General features: G+C 38.3%; 1 protein-coding gene across 4 annotated transcripts in view; it reads right to left on the bottom strand.

Annotated features, from left to right (window-relative positions):
• TNFRSF19 (TNF receptor superfamily member 19) overlaps positions 1-16,385 on the bottom strand; it is a 59,520-nt gene extending 43,135 nt beyond the window's left edge. The window contains exons 1-4 of one of the 4 annotated variants that reach the window (XM_054216788.1): positions 16,369-16,385; positions 14,638-14,725; positions 3,694-3,782; positions 2,152-2,262 (exon numbers count right to left, since the gene is read on the bottom strand). In XM_054216788.1, coding sequence (XP_054072763.1) covers positions 2,152-2,262; positions 3,694-3,759 — 177 coding nt within the window. In that variant the 5' untranslated portion in view covers positions 3,760-3,782; positions 14,638-14,725; positions 16,369-16,385. Of the gene's footprint in view, positions 1-2,151; positions 2,263-3,693; positions 3,783-9,701; positions 9,828-14,637; positions 15,093-16,368 lie in introns of those variants that run through there. The other 3 variants (XM_054216635.1, XM_054216551.1, XM_054216717.1) reach the window with 3 other exon arrangements.
• Positions 16,386-17,866: the final 1,481 nt, after the last annotated feature.

The raw sequence follows: 17,866 nt of genomic DNA, 5'->3' as shown, positions 1-17,866 counted from the left end.
AGTCATCTACAAATCTCCACTGAACAGCATTGTTTGTATGACTAAACCTTAACTAACAGCACCTAACATAGAAAGCAATCTTCACTGAAGTGTGAAACTTAAGTTTTCTGTTAACGCACTGAACACTAGCTCCAGGGGGTGGAGAGATTGGGAAAACGTGTCACTCAATTTCAGTAAATCTCTTCAAACTACCCACAAACCACAATACTTGTGCTTTTTGCAGAACTGAATATAGTAAGAAATCTGAAGGCACAAACTGAAAGCTTCTTTTTCCCTGTTGTTTAAAAACACATACACACTAGACTTCGTAACGTTTCATGTTAAAAATTTTTCGAAAATAACATTTCAAATTCCCACTTGGATCTACATAACCTACTTGCCTACAAAAGCAACCCTGAAAATTAAATTTCACTCCTCCTAAATAATATGCTAAATTCTACCTTTATCATCCTTTTTACACCACCAGTAAGAGTACAAAACAGAGTTTGCCCTTCGATATGCAAAGACACTGGGCAGGGCAGCTACTTCTCTCAGATTTTATGGCCCCACCTATCACGTATCCATCAGACTGCACAGTTACGCCTGGGCCACAGTTTTACACTCTCACAATGGGCACAATGGGTAGGTATAGTAGCTTATGCACGAGACTTGACAAGTCTGCTCACCTTTCATGATACCAGCTTGCACCCTCTCTTTTTTGCCTGACCATCTTCACACCTCTAGCATGACACACCTGCTCCTCCAAAACATCCAGTCTCCCCGTGCCCCTGTTATCTCTTTAATCTCCGGTGATTGAGTTAGTGAATCCCACCACATCCCTCCCTCCCTCCCTCTCGTTTCAACTATATCTTCTTTATTGTTATCTATTCTTGCTTAGACACAGCACCTACTTTCTCTGTGCTGAAAGCAACGAAGATCCCCCTCATGACTTGCATTCAGACTTGGAGTTTTCCTGGAAGCTTTGCCAAGTTAACTTCCTAGCTCTACTGAATCACAGTCCATAACCTCAGTCACCATTCATCTCCATTGATTCACTTCTGCACTCCTAAAAAGACTGCTGTTTCCAAAACTTTTATGGAGTTTTTCTTTTGGAACAGATGCAGTTGTTCCAAAAGAAAAACCATTTACATAAGGCTGACGATAACAATCTTTTCTTCTCTGTGATATTAACAAGGACTTTTTATGTGCTTTCTACATATTACCGTGTATTTTTCTGGCCTCAACCTTCTCAATTACATTACACAGCATAAAGATATGGATTAGGTTTATAGCATTTTCAGTAAGTTGTAAAATGAAGAAACTGAGCCTCACTTGAATCTAGCTTCCCAACACAAAGTGCTCCAACCACTGAGCTAGTGAAAACAGAACAATCCCCTCTCTCCCAGCTGTTCTAAGGAAATATGTCAATTCCCACTTGAATCATATTCTGTATTTATGTGCTTATGATCTTATTTTTATTATAAGCCATTCTTTAAAATATGCTGTTGTAGAGAAAATATTTAAACATTGCCTATAGTGGCAATTTCACCTAAAATCCAGAACTGACTCTGAAAGTCACATTGTAAAAACCAAGCACCCCCCATTTCAGTGGTCTGCACCAATCACTAATTTGGAATTCCTTTTTCATACTCTCCTCTACACAGTGAGGTTATTCAGTCTTAATTCCCTTTAGTTTTTTTCCCCCTTTTTTGTAGCGCTAACTTACCTTTAAAAAAAAAAAATCATTTTAATTTGAGAGCCCATACCAAGATCCTCTAATAGTACTGACTACTTTATTAATGGCATCATCATTTTCTGAACTAAGTATTTTATATAAAGAGAACCAGCAAACCCTGGAACTGGTTGCCCAGAGAAGTGGTGGAGGCCCCATCCCTGGAGACATTCAAGGCCAGGCTTGATGAGGCTCTGAGCAATCTGACCTAGTTAAAGATGTCCCTGCTCACTGCAGGGGGGTTGGACTAGACGACCTTTAAAGGTCCCTTCCAACCCAACACATTCTATAAAAAAAGCCCAAACAACAAGAAAACCTGTTCAAATGCCAAAATCATAAAAAAGTATTGCCATATAAATACACGTATCTATTATTTTAACCACATATGTAAATGCATTTATTGGAGACAAAGTAAATTCAAGAAAGTATGATTTGCTTACCTTTGAGAGTTCCATTCCAGGTCCACACTGTTTGCAGAGGATACAGTTTCCAGTGTGGTCCCTAAATTCTTGCTCTCTGCAATCTCCAGTCTCACAAATTACCCTACTCAGCTAAAAAAAAAAAACCCAAAAAAGTAAATTCAATAAAATATAATTAATCAATTAATCTGTGATTAACATATAATTTATACGCACTCTAAATCTAAGGAATAAATTCATATTTCTATCTTAAAATTAACTTTCTGCATTATAAAAAAAACTTTAAATATGGCAATGAAAGTTAAAAATCTAACTCCAAGTATGGATAAGTGGCTTGAATTTTAAAGGTTCTCAGTACTCAGCGACTTGCAATAATTTTACAGTTTTTAGAAGACATGCTTGATATTTGGCACTTGTGTAATGTAAAAACACTTAATTGTTTGAACATGAGTTTAAGTTTCTCACCTTACTCAACATTATGAAAAATATATATGACCATTTCCTAAAGCTACACTTTTCATGACACTAAGGTACGTCACATTACATTTTACTGCCGTGTTTCATTTATTTGTGATTTTAAAATTGTTTTTAATGATGCTATTACAATTGAATAAATTAACTAAAATCTATTCCTTTAAACAGAAGTATTTAGAGATTTTAAAAGGTCACTCAAACCTTTTGGAAACGTAAAAAGCACCCCAAACCTGTATGAATACTATTTATTCTAAATTTCATTATCACTTTATATTTAATGGGCCCAATGAGAGAATCCAATTTCTGCCTTCAAAGGCATTTAAGTACATTATCTGACAAAACCAGAAACTAAGGTTATGAGAAATACCATAAGCAGTAATATCAGCCATGCAAAGTCTCAGAATAATCACTGGAATCCTAACCAGGAACATTAGCAAACCCTGTGAGGTCCCTCAATAGAATTTTAAATTAAATGCTTACATACAGGCTTCCATCACAGAAAGAGCTCTCCACAACTGCTACTAAATTCTTACTTTGTGTATTAGTCTTTTCAGAAAGACCAAAGCTTTTTTGATAGCTATGAAGCGTTAATTACCCTTAGTTCTAGAGCTTGTCTCTGCAAGCCAGTGTTGAAGTACGCTTAGTAGGCAATGTAATTGTGTGCTATGCTATGTTCTGTGGATAAATTGAATACTCCAAACTCTTAAACTAAATATATTAGCATACTGTACTAACAGAAGGCCACTGCAAATTGCCTAGAATTCCTGCCATCTCTCTGAAGTGAAGCAGTATTACCTTTACAGCACTATATTCACCTATATTTTTTGCCCTAGTCCAGTTCTTCTTCCATGAAGAGGCTCACAAGGTAAAATGTTTTTAATTCATGTGAGAAGTAGCAAGAAATTATACAAATCAGTTGACCAAGCTCACTTTTAAACTGACAAAATGCATATGTAATTGTCTGCATACATGTGTTTGAGACTTTTAGTGTTAGCAGGAATGCAGAAAACAAAAGAAACTATTCCTAAGTCTAATACAGTTTTTTTCAACATTCATCCGGGGGGGGGGGGGGGGGATAATTTAACTTACCAAATATGCTAGTAAAATTACGAGCATCTTCAGTTTGTCTTCTCCTTGTAATCCTTTAGCATCCATTTCTTACAATTAAATCTTTCTCCCTAGACAAAAAATAAAGGAAAAAAGAAAAAATCATTATATTTCACAATCTTGTTTAAATTGCAAAAGTCACATGTCCATAGTACTTCATGTCATTCAGCATGTCAAAATATGTATCTGTTAATGACATTAAAATATTTCAGATGGACTCCTGGAAGCTAAACAACAAACATACACTTTAAAAATCATGTTCTTTTTTAGATGACAAGGCAGCATACACAAAATTTCTATAGCCTTAATTCTCAAAAGGAGAAAAGACTGCTATCAGTCTAGATTAGAGATCAATAAAAAAACCCACAGATTAGACAGAAGACGAGTTTTGAGACTTTGCACCTCAGTAGCCTCGAAAAAAAGAGTATCAGGAAAGAATTAAGCTTGCTGCTGTTCAATTTTTATATTTTGAATGCTACAGAAATTTAAGACCCGTAATGTTATGAAAAGATTAAGAGAGAACAGTAATACAACAAACATCTCTCTATGCAATATGACAGAAAAGGAGTCCTGCAAATCAAAGTTGACTTCGTTTGATTCAGAGAAGACAAAACAATAAAGCTAAAAGTCTAAAAGCTAAGTGATACAAACTGATTAAATATTAATTGAAATAGTCATGCTGAAATGAAAGGGATCTGGGAGAAAAAAATTCCCATTGCCTTCTTGATTTCATATAATGGTATTCAGTGGAAAAAATAAAATAATTTATATACTTTCTAAATCGTTATAGGAGACAAAACTTTACATAAATGTGCAAGTGAAATAAAGACGCAAATGTAACTGAGTTGCTTAGAACTGAATGTCAAGTAACAATTCTAAGTCATATCAATTTATAATCATTATATTCCTTACTAATATTATTGTTAAAATGGAACATAGCACAGTTCTAACATAATTATGACCATCTATAGGATTCTTTATAAGTTTAAATGTATGTTTTATTTTAAATTTTAATATTTACTTTTGCTTGTGAAAATAGATGTGTGACATATCAAAAAAGAAACTGAATATCATAATAATTGTATATTTTTATGTCATTTCATGTAGAATTATCAATACAAACAATATCGATGAGCTGTACTAAGCCTAATGATCTAAAATATGGAGCTGTGGCACAATCTAAACAGTCTGTATTTTTCTGAGCAGGTCACCTGAAGTATGGAAAAATAATGAAAATTAAGAACAGCCTAATTAACTGGCCAGCAGATTCAGTACTTGCCATCTTATTGCAATAAAACTATATTAGCTTTATGCAATGAAGCCACATTCATCATATACATTTTTTCAATATGCAATAACTGGTAGACTTAATATTGTAAAAAACTTAGTTAGCATATAAAGAATTTATTTAAATCAATCAATATTGAAACAAAGCTAATGATGTATTTTTATGTTTGTAATATTCTAGTTACAATTGGATTAAAAAAACCAAATACCAGCTCTTAACAGAAAGCAGTACAGAATAACAAGCAGTATTAAAAATGTTGCTGGTCATGCTGATAACTCGTATCTCAGCTTTTGGAGTCACCATATCTGTTACACGTTGATCTTATAGCATGTACCTCAAAGATTTTTAGAACATAGAAAGCACATGGAGAAGCATGCTGTATTAAAACACATTTTGTTGACTTAGGTGTGGACATTTTCTTGCACCTGTGAAATATTTTCTATTTAAAAGAAAATCTGCTGCCTTTTTATACTCTTGCCAAATTCAATACCTTCAAACATCAGGACTTCCAAAACCCAGAGTAAATTTCCCAAATCAGGTATTTTAGAATTGCCATCAAACTATTACAGTCTTCTCCAACTCGTCTACACATTTTACTGTGCTTCAAATTTGTAGACTGACCATTGTGTGTATGATGCAATCTCATGCCTTTAGGTCTATGATGTAATACAAGATATCTTCTAGGTAATTTGTCTTTTATAATCATCAGATCTTCAGTAGGTTTAGTAGCACCAAAACATGTTCCAATCATTTCAGTAGACATCTATAAATGCCTGTGGTATTGTATCATGCAATCATTGTGCTTACCGTCTCAGTTCCTACCAAAAAAACCCCAACGACTATAACATACGAGGAAGACATTAACTGGTGTACAATAAAAAATTAACTTATGATTAAGTTGAATATATAAGCAAAAGGTTTATTTTCATGACATTTTGATAAAAATAATGGGAATGGTTAAGGCACATTAATAACTCGTCATATTGAAAGCAAGTCCCGAAGAAGAGATAACTGTGCCAGCTGCTTGTTTCCTGTTTCTGTCTCCAATTTGGTCAAAAGCCCTGCTTAAAAAGCAGGCACTGCAGCACTTAATAATAGGTTGCCATTGGGCAAATTTGTTCTCTCTTTATATCAAGTGGCATTACACTGATGTCTGTTGGACACATGCCATTCACCTCATATGCATTCAAGTAAGAAGTAACTATAAGAATTTTTTGCCGCTAAAATAGAGGAAAATAGACAAAACAGAAGTTCAATACATTTAAACATTATTTGTTCTTATTTGGATACTGATATTTACAATGCTGAGTTGCATTATCCTCATTTTTATTAAATGAAAGAAAACCGTGGACACAGATTCTTGAGATCAGTAAATCATTCCAAATGCATCTTTTTAGGTTAACAGGAATGCGCTTGCCCAAAATACTCACTGAAAAGCAATCATCATTGGTAACGTACTAAACTCAAGATACAGAACTTCCATTAAGAAATGCGGTTGCATAGTTTTAAGGTTGTGTGGGGCCTACTATGCATATGTATAAAGAGGGCAATATCAAACAGAAAATTGGGAACATGTACTAAATGTAGTGTGGAAGTAAGAACTTCCAACCTTCCAGGGTCCTAGAATCCACTGTCCTCCAACATTTACTCCTATGTTTACTTGCTCTCCTGGGTAGTACTCATCACTCTATTTCAGAGTATATTTCAGAGTCAGAAAAATATTGCTTCCTCCTCTCCAAAAAAATAAAGTTTCACCATGAACGACAAATCACCTCAAGACTCGAGGCAGCATGATTAAATCATGGCCTACTAGCAGGTTTCTCATACATGTAATCATCGAAATTTGAAGTCAATGTCATCCATCTTCCAAGGGAAACTTCAGAAGAGGTGAAGGGTCCCAACTTCGAATTCACTTAACTTTCCTAGATCTTACTAGTTTCCCCTATTTGACTTGACATTCATACTTAACGACTTTTCATGCTGTCTATAATATCGGCAAAGAGTACTCTGAGAAGTTCTGGATGAGAAAAAGAGGGATGAAAATATAATAATTTTATCTTGCCAACAGAGGTCTCTAATATCCAACAAATAGGATCTCAGCTCCCTACTAACCACTCTGTTTCCCACCTGCAGCTGTCAACTGCATGCAATAAAATGACAAGGAGTGGCAGATGGCTTTGGCAGAGTCAGTGCCCCACAGGCAAGAAACAAGAGAAGGGAACGTACTTACACTGCTGCAATAATAAAGACAAAGGGAAAAAGTTAGGGACAACAACCTCCACTACAGAACTTACACACTGTTATTCTGTCTCATACTTCTAGAATACCTCCCCTTTACACCTTGCCTGAAACCCTTGTACTCTTCCACTTTGTGAAGTAAATGAGATCTTGCCTGACCACATTTGCTCCAACTGCTCATGGGCCACTCCAAGGGTCTATGTGGGGAAAAAAATAATAATACTGTCAGCTAGGCAGCATTCATCACATTAAATATTGTGTTGAATAAATCCATATCTTTCAGAAGCTGCCATACGTTAAATTTGTACAAAATTATGCAGCTATGAATTTATTTCTAGACTTGTAAAGACAGAGATAGAAGATTAAAGTTGGAACATTGCTGGTAATAAAAAATATTTATATCTATTTTGGGGGCTGAGGGAGGAGAGAAAGGAGATTTACACATAGCCAGGAAATATTTGTGCTCCTTCTGAGTACCATATGCTTTGCGTTATGTTAGCTGAAGTACCTGACTTTACAGGAATAATGGTGATAATAATTTAACACCCCAAAGAAGGATCTCTACAGTGTCTTCACTATCATATACAGCATTTACAAAATGCATTATATCCAGTGCCTCAAAAAGGGTATAATAAGCAGAACTTGAGAATGAACCACATAATTCATCCCTGGTTTTGCTACTGACAAACGATGTTCCAAATCCATGCCAGTAAAATTATGTAAAATAGTTTATCATCCATGTTCTTCAACATATCCAGACTATCATTAATTAGAAACTAGAGTGAAGCACCATAACAAAGGTGCAATGTGGTGACATTTTTCCTACACTTAAATAAAGCTTTTTACAGGATCAGAACCTGTGATTCACACGAGAACTCCTAATCCCATTGAAGTTGATGTGACTATTCATACAAATAATGAATAATTCTCTGTTTCAACATCAAAACTGTGGTAAAAAAAATGTTGCTCCTTTTAAATACATCTCACTCATCACAACTTCTAGGAGACACTAGTTTTCTAGATGAAACCTCAGCATACAGCTATGTTTTTACATATTTGTAGAGATGTGAATAAAACAAAATGAGAATGCCAATATTAGATTCATATTTCATTTATAACAAAATACACTTTGTGTCTTTTTTCCAAGTAATTTTTAAGAATCATAAATCATAAAGCATTAACACGTAACTATTGCAATGGTGCAATGACAATGTGTTACATTTATCAAGCCACCCTTTAGTGGTTTTGGACAGCATGCAATGTCTTCATTCTCAGCATTCTCTTTTATTAGGATTGCAACTGCAAGTTGTGGAAACTGATAAAAAGGTAATTTATTATCTCCTTAACTGACAATTTCAACATGTTATTACTGAACTAATAAAGAAGTTTACTTCTACTTCTAAAAAAAACCCCCACCTTTGCTTATATGGTAAAAAGCTTCCAGTTAATAAACCTAACTTGTTTTACATGTGATGGTGAAGGTGTGCTTGAAGGAGATTATGCAGTAGTTAACAAAAACAAATCTACCTACCAATTGAATCAATATGCCATTTTTGCTTATACTAAATGCTATTGAACTCCTTTGTTAATTTGATAAAAGCATTCATTTAAGGTAGTTGTAAGTATAAAGGCGGTAAATAGGTATTAAGTATCAAGATATTTCAAGAATATCAGGTAAAGCTTTCAGTCCAAGGTCAGGTCAATGGAGACAGACATCAGAAAAGGAAGTCAAACAACCAAAGGCTTTTCAACAGAACCATAATTGTGTCTTTTCAACCCCTTACCAGTCAAGAGAAAAAGTTACTAGCTCCTGTTCCTTCAACTCCAGCTCCAAAATTGTTTGGAGCGAACAGCAACTTATTTATGCAGTAGACACGAGAAGAGCTTGAGAACAAGAAAGACCGACTTTCAAGGGCTTTTTGTTCGCGGCACTCGGGACCGGGGAGGAGGGAGTTACTCTCGGGCTGTCGAGATCTGCAAAACCCAGCAACATCAGCTGCGAGTCTCTTTGGCTGCGCGGTGCCCACCGTGGGACGCCTCAGGGACGGTTAGAGAACGGCAGAGCTGGAGCCAGCCCGGAGAGGAAGGGACCCAGCGGAACCCCCCCCTCCGCCTCCCCTCCCTCCTCCCCCGCAGCCTCCGCTTTCCGCGGAGGGTCGTTCCCATCATCTCTCCCGCCGCTCCCTACGCGCAACGGCAAGGCAGAGCGGGTCGGTGCCCGGCGGGGCTACGGCCACTGTCAGGTCAGCGCCCAGCCAGGCCGGTGCCCCGGGAGGAAGCTGCGCGGATCCCCGGGGAGAGGAGGCGCCTTTGCTTTCCCCTCCGTGGCCGCCCCGCGCCGCGCACCCGCGCCTCAGAGCCTCCCTCCTGCCCGAGGAAGGGGCGCCCCTCTGAGGGAAGGGGAGGGCCAGGCACGCTGCGAGGCGGAGGGGATCGCGCCCGTCCGGATCTCCCACGCACCCACCTGCCACGCCGCGGCCTGCTGGCCGCCCCCGGCCGCTCGCCGCTGAGCAGCGCTCGCCCGGCGCCCGCTCCCTCCTTCAGCTCCCCCGGCTGCGGCTGCGGCTGCGGCTCGCCCCGTCACCCCGGCAACGCCGCGCCGCGCCGCGCCCCGCCCTCCTCCGCTGGGGGGGCCGGGCTCAGGTGACCGCAGGCAGCCAATCGGCGGAGCCTCCGGCCCACGTGCCCCGTGGCCAGGAGACGCACGCCCGCGGAGGCAGCCGCGGGAGGGAGGGGCCGCGCGGCCGAGGGCGGTTGGGCGGCGGCCGTTGGGCGTCGCGCGGGACCCGCGGCGGGAGCGGCCGTTATTGGCCGCCGCCTCAGGGGGCGGGAGAGGCCTCGTCCTCTGTGAGGGGCTGCCCGCCTCCGCCCTTAGCTCTCCTCCCTGCCGGCAGATCGCGCCTGGTGGTGAGTGGTGGGGTGTGTCTTGTACTAGTGGTGCCGAGCCAGGGTGAACCGCAAATGAGGCACTCGGGTCCCTTTTATCCTACCAGGAGGGTGGTGGAGACTCGCTGTGCGCACCTAGGTGGTTCATTGTGGGCTGCGGCTGCCACGCTGTCTCCGGAGGCAGCCTGGGCTTGGGGGGCTGCAGCCTTGGTGTGGCTGATCTCCCTCAGTATATAAGTGCTTATGGCTGCCTAGTCACAGACATTTGGGCTGTTGTTAAATGGCTTGGCCAAAACCCTTTGCTGCCATTCAGAGAATGAGTGTAAAAGGAGTCCTTGTAATTCACCAAACTCCTTTCTGCCTATTCCACCCAAAGAGCATGATGGAGGATGACAATGCACTGCAAAATTCTCTCCAAAGTACTTGAGTAGCTTTTTTTCCTGCTAGCTCAGAATCTGAAATGTTTTTCAGTTCTGCAGGTAACAAGTTACCCAGCTATAAGCATAGAGTCAATACCAAATGGGAGTTTAGAAATCCAGCTCTTCACAGAGAATAAATTGTTCAGTCATTAGAAAGGGTGTACTTTACTGCTACGTAGTGTGACATAAATGTGGAGTTTTCCTGAAGTTAGTGATGCTCTGACATTGGTAAAACCAATCTTGGAGACCCTGGTGAAAGAACTGCTATCACAGGGATTTCAGGTCATTAGTTTTACTTCTAATGAAAAGGTTAATGATACCACTACAGTCTAGACAATTGTATGCATACACTGGGAACTGAGTCAGGTTCTGAACAGAATGAACCAATGGCTATACTTGTCAGTAAAGCATTTTCAAGTAAACAGAATTTTTGTGAGCTTCTCACAGATAAAATTTTGGAGTTCACCAACCATGTGGACTTGTATAAAAACAAGTAGCGCTTACTGCAATACAGCAAGATGTCTGTGAAGAGACAAATGGTTGCTGCAAAATTAGTTGTTTTCAATTTAAAAAAAAAATAACTAACTCAGAATTTGTAGGGATTTTCTTGTAACTATCTTATAAAGGGCCTTCAAAGGAGAGTTTTGCTTCAGGACCCTTGCCAGAAGGAGCTCTGCAAGAGCCTGGAATTTCTGTGAGGAATGGCATGCTGCAGCGCAACGGCGGCGCATCTGTTGTGAAAGGCAGCTGCTGCACAGCACTGAGCATGCTACATCCTCTTGCTGTTTACAGACAACTGTTTTGTATGTTATCTGTTTTCTGTAGACACCAGTGAAATGCATTGCCTGAGTTTTTCTTAGTAGAGTCATCACGTGTGTTTCAGATACTCGTTTTAAAGTAGTATAGTTAGACATAATAGATGTATTAAAACATACCAGAGTTCTTAAAGTGTTGACTAAACACTGACGATTACCATATAAAGAAACGTTAAGACTTTCTCATCAGACAGGGGGTTACTATGCCAATGAATTAAGAGCAATGTGTAGTCTGTAACACTGAAACTTAAATGTTTAACTCCCTGTTGTAGCATGTAAAATATTTTCTCTAAAGGTAAAATGTATGAGTTAATTCCCTTCATCATTGAAAGATGTTGGAAATGCCAGGGTTTCTTTTGTTTTAAATCATGATGCTTCTTCTAAGGAAATGGAAGAAGTGAACTGTTAGAGCAACTAGTATAGATGCAAGATTCTCACTACAGTAGAGAAAGCAGAAAAGAAATATTTGGAAAGTAGTTTCAGCTGACCTCTTTGATAAGACTAAGTTGCGTGACATATCTGATGTGGAAGCAGAAATTGTACAGCAATAGGAAGTTGTTATCTCCATATCTCAAATGCTAACACAGTTCCCCCAGTCAACTGTGAGATAGATCTAGTCTTGTTATGACAGCTGTTGGAAACTAATGTCAATATAACTGTGCAGTATCTTTTGATAGTCTTAACTATTACAAACCTTAAAATATGCTTATGATATTATCTAAGGCACACTGTTTGGAAATGGTTCTATTTATAATCAGAAATTGCTCAAGCTATTTTAATAAATAAATAATATACTTGTGAGTTTCGTAGTCTGATTTGCTTGAAAAAGCATTGTGAACTTTTTTCTTTCTGAAGACTTAAGCCTGAGGATTAATTAATGTTTATACAGCACTTTGTAAAAGCAAAGTTGCAAGTGCCAAGAATTATTATTATTTAATCTTTAAAAATCAGATCAATGAAAGACTAAACTGTCAGAGAAGTGCTATTTAAAATAACAAAAATGCTGAAAATCCTCTCCCCACCCCTTAAATATGTCCCACTGTGCTTTCATTTCAGTCTCACATACAGATAAGCAAAGATATTTTTTCAGTTTAAATGGGTTAATACCCATCTGTGTTTAAATATGTGGGATGATTATCTAAAATCTTAAGGACTTTCTACAAAATGAAAAAAAAATCTTTTATTTCTGGAATGCATTTCTAGGGACTAAATATTGCAAATATTTTTATATGGAAGTCCTACTCATAAGTGTAATCTATCTGATTAATCAGTGTTACTTCTGTGTGCAGCTTTACCCATTTGTGTGATGGGTCAGATCCTTATAGTTTAATTGTATTAGACTCACATACTTATTTTGACTTCTGAGGAAAAAGAATCCTTACATTATTTTTTAAATTTGCTTCTCTCTCTTCTTTACAGCAAACAGAGGCATGGTTTAGAAATAATTTTCCTCAGAAAATAAATGTACATGTTAGAAAACTAGCAACAAGCAAGAGAAGACTGGAAAGGTAGAGAAGATCATCGATGAAGTATAGAATTAATAAATAAACCCATCTTTTCAGGGTTACAGAAACATGTTTTAGTACATCATTGTCATTTCAGAAAAAATACTGAATTTTGTGTTGGCTATGCCTTAAACAATATTCTTCCTTGACAGCTATATGCATATTATTCATGCAGTGCTAATTACTTTCCTTATAATGTAATTGACTTGTTAAGTCAGAATATGAATTAATTGGTGGCATAGAAAAGTAAATGATACCAAGTCAGGCCTACTTAATCTCTGTCTGGCATACTATCTCTTGATATTCAGTAAATTTAAAATTTATATATACAAATATACTTTTAATTAGAAGAAGCAAAGTTTTCAGACTGACTAATGAAAGCTGACTACATTTATCTGGAAGTGTTGATAACTTAATCTTATTCAGATGCAAGCAGACTGTTAAAATTTGAGTTTGCATGTTACTGTCATGCATACTGAAATATGAACATCTTGAGGGTCCTATGGACTGATTAAACCTCTTAAAGAATAGCTTTCAAACAATGCTTAACAGCTATCAGTTATGTTGACTTTTAGTTGCAATTTGTTAATAAACAGATGTACTTAAAATTTATATACACTTAAATGTAGATTTAAGAATATATGTCTAAAGTCAGTATTTCAGAAGAACTCACTATCCACCATTAAGAATAGATTTTCAAAGAGCTCAGTGCCTGGAATGTTGAACTTCTTTGCAAGTCTGGCCCCAATTATGGGTTCTAAGTTCTTCTGAAAATCTAAATTATATTTAAATACCTACAGAAGAAGCTCGAGTCTTATTTTAACAGACTGGCTCCAGCTGCAGGCACGGAACGCTCATGGATTTGGCCCAAACTCGCCCAAAAACCTGGCCCTTTAAAACTGCAAATGTATAGTGAATAATCCTAATGTTCTAATGATTGTTCCTTTATAATGAATTTCTGGAGTAGATGTCTTACATTTTTTTAAACACGGTACGTGTTCATAAATTTGAATTTGAGGAACAGAATACAAAATAGTGTGAATGAAAATTGCTTCACTGAAAAAGGAGCAAAACTTCCATGAAGTTCAGCAAAACCAGGTGTTCGCTCTGAATAAGCTTAAGATTTCTTTAATTTCTTTATTAAAATGTCTTAAAGGAATCTTCTATAATCAGATTAAAATGGTATGTTATTATCAAGATTTCTTTTCAGATGGCATGGTTGAACTATCATCTCTTCAATCTTGAAACGAAACCATTTCCCTTTTGTATGTAAGGATGGTATAAGTTTAGTTCTAATAACTTGTGGAAGAGGAGATTTTTTTCATCTCAAGTATGGAACTGTTAGGATTAAAAGTGGTACTTGAAGAAGTCACAGTTTAATAAAAGCACTGAGAGCAAATAAAGTATGTACAGTGTGAAAGAAATACAGTTGGTCTTTTCTTAGAAAATAAATGCTCCCCTAAGTCACGTAACGCTTGTATTCGAACATAACTTCACAAAACTACAGGCAGTAGGTATGAGCAGTGCACACCAAAATCTTATATACCCCAAAAATATTGAAAAAAAATTTGATTTTTCTTCAGTTTTCAATTGTCTATATATTCTAGACAGTCTACTCTCAACATAATTCTGAGTTGCAAATAAAATGCTGCATAAATTATATATAATCTTTCAATTTTTGTACACACAGTGATGTGTAGTATTACTGTTTATGTGAGCTTTATGATTTCTTAAAATCTTGCAAACAAAACTGAAAAAAATACAAAATCCAGTACCTGTTATCTGATGATGTTTTCCAGTGCCCAGGCTTTCTGCAGCTTAATTTCACACTGCCAGAGCTTCTGTATTAAATGCTTTTACCTCCTTAAAAAAAAAAAAAAGTATGTCAGCACAAGCCCAGACGAAACTCCAAATCCGGGAAAATAAAATTAACCATGCAGATCAAAGGCAGACGAGCACTGAGACCAAATGCCTGTAATCTGATCAGTGATCAGTTGCCATACATCAAAGGCAGTGCTTTGGAGAGGAAAAAAAAGCTCCTTTTCCAGCAGGTAGTTGCACTCTTAAATTCTGCCTTTCAGTACTCTGGTTCTTTTGTTAAAAATCGATCCCTAGCCTTTTTTCCCCCTTTCCTTGCTTGTGCTGGGAGAACGCGCACGATTCTGAAACGCTTGGAGTTGAGTGGCTGGATCTGTAGCTTTTGAGTTCCCAAGCTGTGTTGTGGATTGTGTGTTGGAAGCTTTCCCCAGTGCCAGCGGGTTCCGCTTTATCCCTTTCATCTCGCTGAGCTGCAGATCCCATGACATCATTCGATGCTGTGGGACTGGTTAGAGAGCTATAATACAGCCTGTGGGGGAATACAGCTAAAGAGCAACAAGAGTTTGCATGATTTCTAATCGGGTTAGTCCATTGTAACAAACCCAAGGCTCACTTCAAAGTTTTCCTTACATTAAAGTTTCCTCCCAAGAAGGGAGAATAGTGTAGCTATAAGATTTTCTTAAAAAGATGCTTTATAATTTTGTCTGCAACAGGAAGTTGCAATTTTCCATAAAGTTCTGGGTCAGTTTGCAAGGCAGCTGTAATACATGACAGAAAACTACTTTTGTTTCTCTCTTCATTGAGATTTGGAGACGAGGAAATGATGTATTTTGTGCACTGGAATTGGTTTTTTGCACTGGCAAAATCAAGCACAATGGAGCATGCTCTCAGTCCCTGATTCATGTCTTGCTACTTTCTGTGTGGTGGCCTTTTGCAAATCATTTTATTTGAGCCTGATTCATCTGTGGCGCATGATTCCTTTACGTAAATGAGCTGTAAAGCTGCCATAAGGAACTCTCAGAAGCTTTTTAGTGTAAAGGCATTTTTTAGCTGGGGTAGATTCAGAGTGGTTTTCATTGAGCTGTCAGCAGAGGGAGGCTTTTGGGGGAGTAAAAGTATATTGACAGACATTCTCCATGCTGCTGCAGTTCAGAGACACAAGAATTGTTGGAGGGTCCTGCGCAGCCCTGGAAAGCAAGGGAATTCTCAAGGCTCTGGGACTTGCACTGTTTCGGTACAGAGGAAATGCAGAAGAAACGTAACAATTTCTTTTTCTCTGATCTGAAGCAAGGTTAGCTTTTGGCACAAAGATTAATTCATCCGTCTATACTTCAGCTGTTAATAAAACGTACAAATATCAAGCAGGATGGCTTTTAGGATAATCAGCCATATTGAAGATATCACTGAAGTTCTCATAACTGTATACCCCATACTTTGGGCATACCACAAGTGCGGATGAAAGTGATAGAAGCATGTCGACTGGTAGCCATTGGTAGACTCCTGCAAATATTTCCACACTGAGTAACTGAGAATTCATTTAAGAGGCAAAAGTAAAAAGAGGAAATATGCTAGTCACGGTTGCCTTGAGCATTAAAACCAAAAGTAAACAATCAGCAGATAATGGGTACTGCATAGTCGAGTGCCAGAGCGATAAAGTAAGTGTCCTGTTGATATTCCGCATTCTGTACCTCGTTTGGGGGCTGCAGCCTCCTCCTTGTCGCCGCTGTCCCCTGCCAGCCACAGGGCGGGCTCCCCGCCTTCGGCAGCCCGGGGTGAGCCGGGCCCTCGCCGCCCAGCCCGCCCCAGCTCGCTGCCCGCCGCCCCTCCGGGGTGCTCCGGCTGCACTCGGTAGATTAGGGAGCCTTCTGCTGGTGGGATGATGTACTGTGGGCAGCACTGGCACGGTAGTGAGCACTGTGCTTCATAGTGATGGTAATTAACGTTTCCAGAAAGCTTTGAGATCCTTATAAGGGGTGCTAGAGAATGTAATTTTGCTGTTAGTTGGACATAGTTTAAATACTGTTTTGGATCATCTATCCAGGTAGGCCTTTGGGGGATGTTCTGGTAATTGAGATGGAGAGGTGTTGCAGGTACAAAGGAGTATCATGCAGGTAATGAATCCGACTTTCAGGAATACACTGCTGGAAAAATATGTAAACAAACCATAAATTTCTCTCTTTCTCTAATTTCCATTTCCATCTATTATAAATAAAAGAAAATTATCCAGGCTGCTTACTTCTATTTTAACATTAATTTGCACTCTTCTGACATACACCTTCCCCCTACTCACTAGGAGATTTTTTGATAACAGTCCATTTGTCGCTTTCATGGTAAAACTGGAAATTTCCTTTGGAAATTTCCTGGAAATGCTTATGTTGAAATAAAATTTACAGATGAGCTGTGTAGCCCTGAAATAACACTTTTCTGTTAATTTCAAAAGTGCTTTTCTTTAAGAACAATGCTGTTCACAGAAAGCACCTTTTAGTTCTCTGGATTTTAAGCAAAAGCAAGTCCTGAAGGTCTATTAGAGGTCTTTGATCTTTCTTTTGTACATATGAAAAAGAGAAGTAAGGTTAATTATTACCAATTTAACCTTCTAAAGCTTAGGCCTTGCATTTTGCATTTATGACACTATTTTTAACTGTGGAGCCTGGAAGCCTGAACAATCTGCCATTTCCTATTCTACAGCTTTCTCAAAATTTGATCAGAAGTATGTAATAATTACCACAATTGTCTATATAATTCAGTATTTTTCCAAAGGTTGATAATAATATTTCCTCCTTATATAAAATGAGGATAATAAATATATATTGTGATTTGTATAAGGCACAGAACAGACTAGTACCAGAGCCAGAAATAGAACCTATGTAATGTGACACTTCACTTACACCTTCTGATCATCAGCTCATGCTTCCTCTTGTAGTCACTAATCCAGCAAAGCATTCAAGCACAAGTGGTCTGATTAAAATCCGTTAGACTACTCACTAGACGTTTGATTCTAACCACTGAAATTACTGGGGTAGAATCTGACCTGAAATTACTGGAACTGGGTATGCAGTTTATATTCACTTTTTAGGTATCGAAAAAGCTTTTCTAGAAGTGCTTGTGTTTCCTGTATGAAACCAGAGAGAGAGGTGTCTCTGAAGTCCTGCAGAGGGAGATGCTGTCTTCCCAATTCATTGCTTA

The sequence above is a fragment of the Rissa tridactyla genome, chromosome 1 (genome assembly GCF_028500815.1).
Source record: "Rissa tridactyla isolate bRisTri1 chromosome 1, bRisTri1.patW.cur.20221130, whole genome shotgun sequence".
NCBI lineage: Eukaryota > Metazoa > Chordata > Aves > Charadriiformes > Laridae > Rissa > Rissa tridactyla.
Note: the sequence above shows the minus strand (reverse complement) of the source record. Positions and strands in the feature narration are given on the sequence as shown.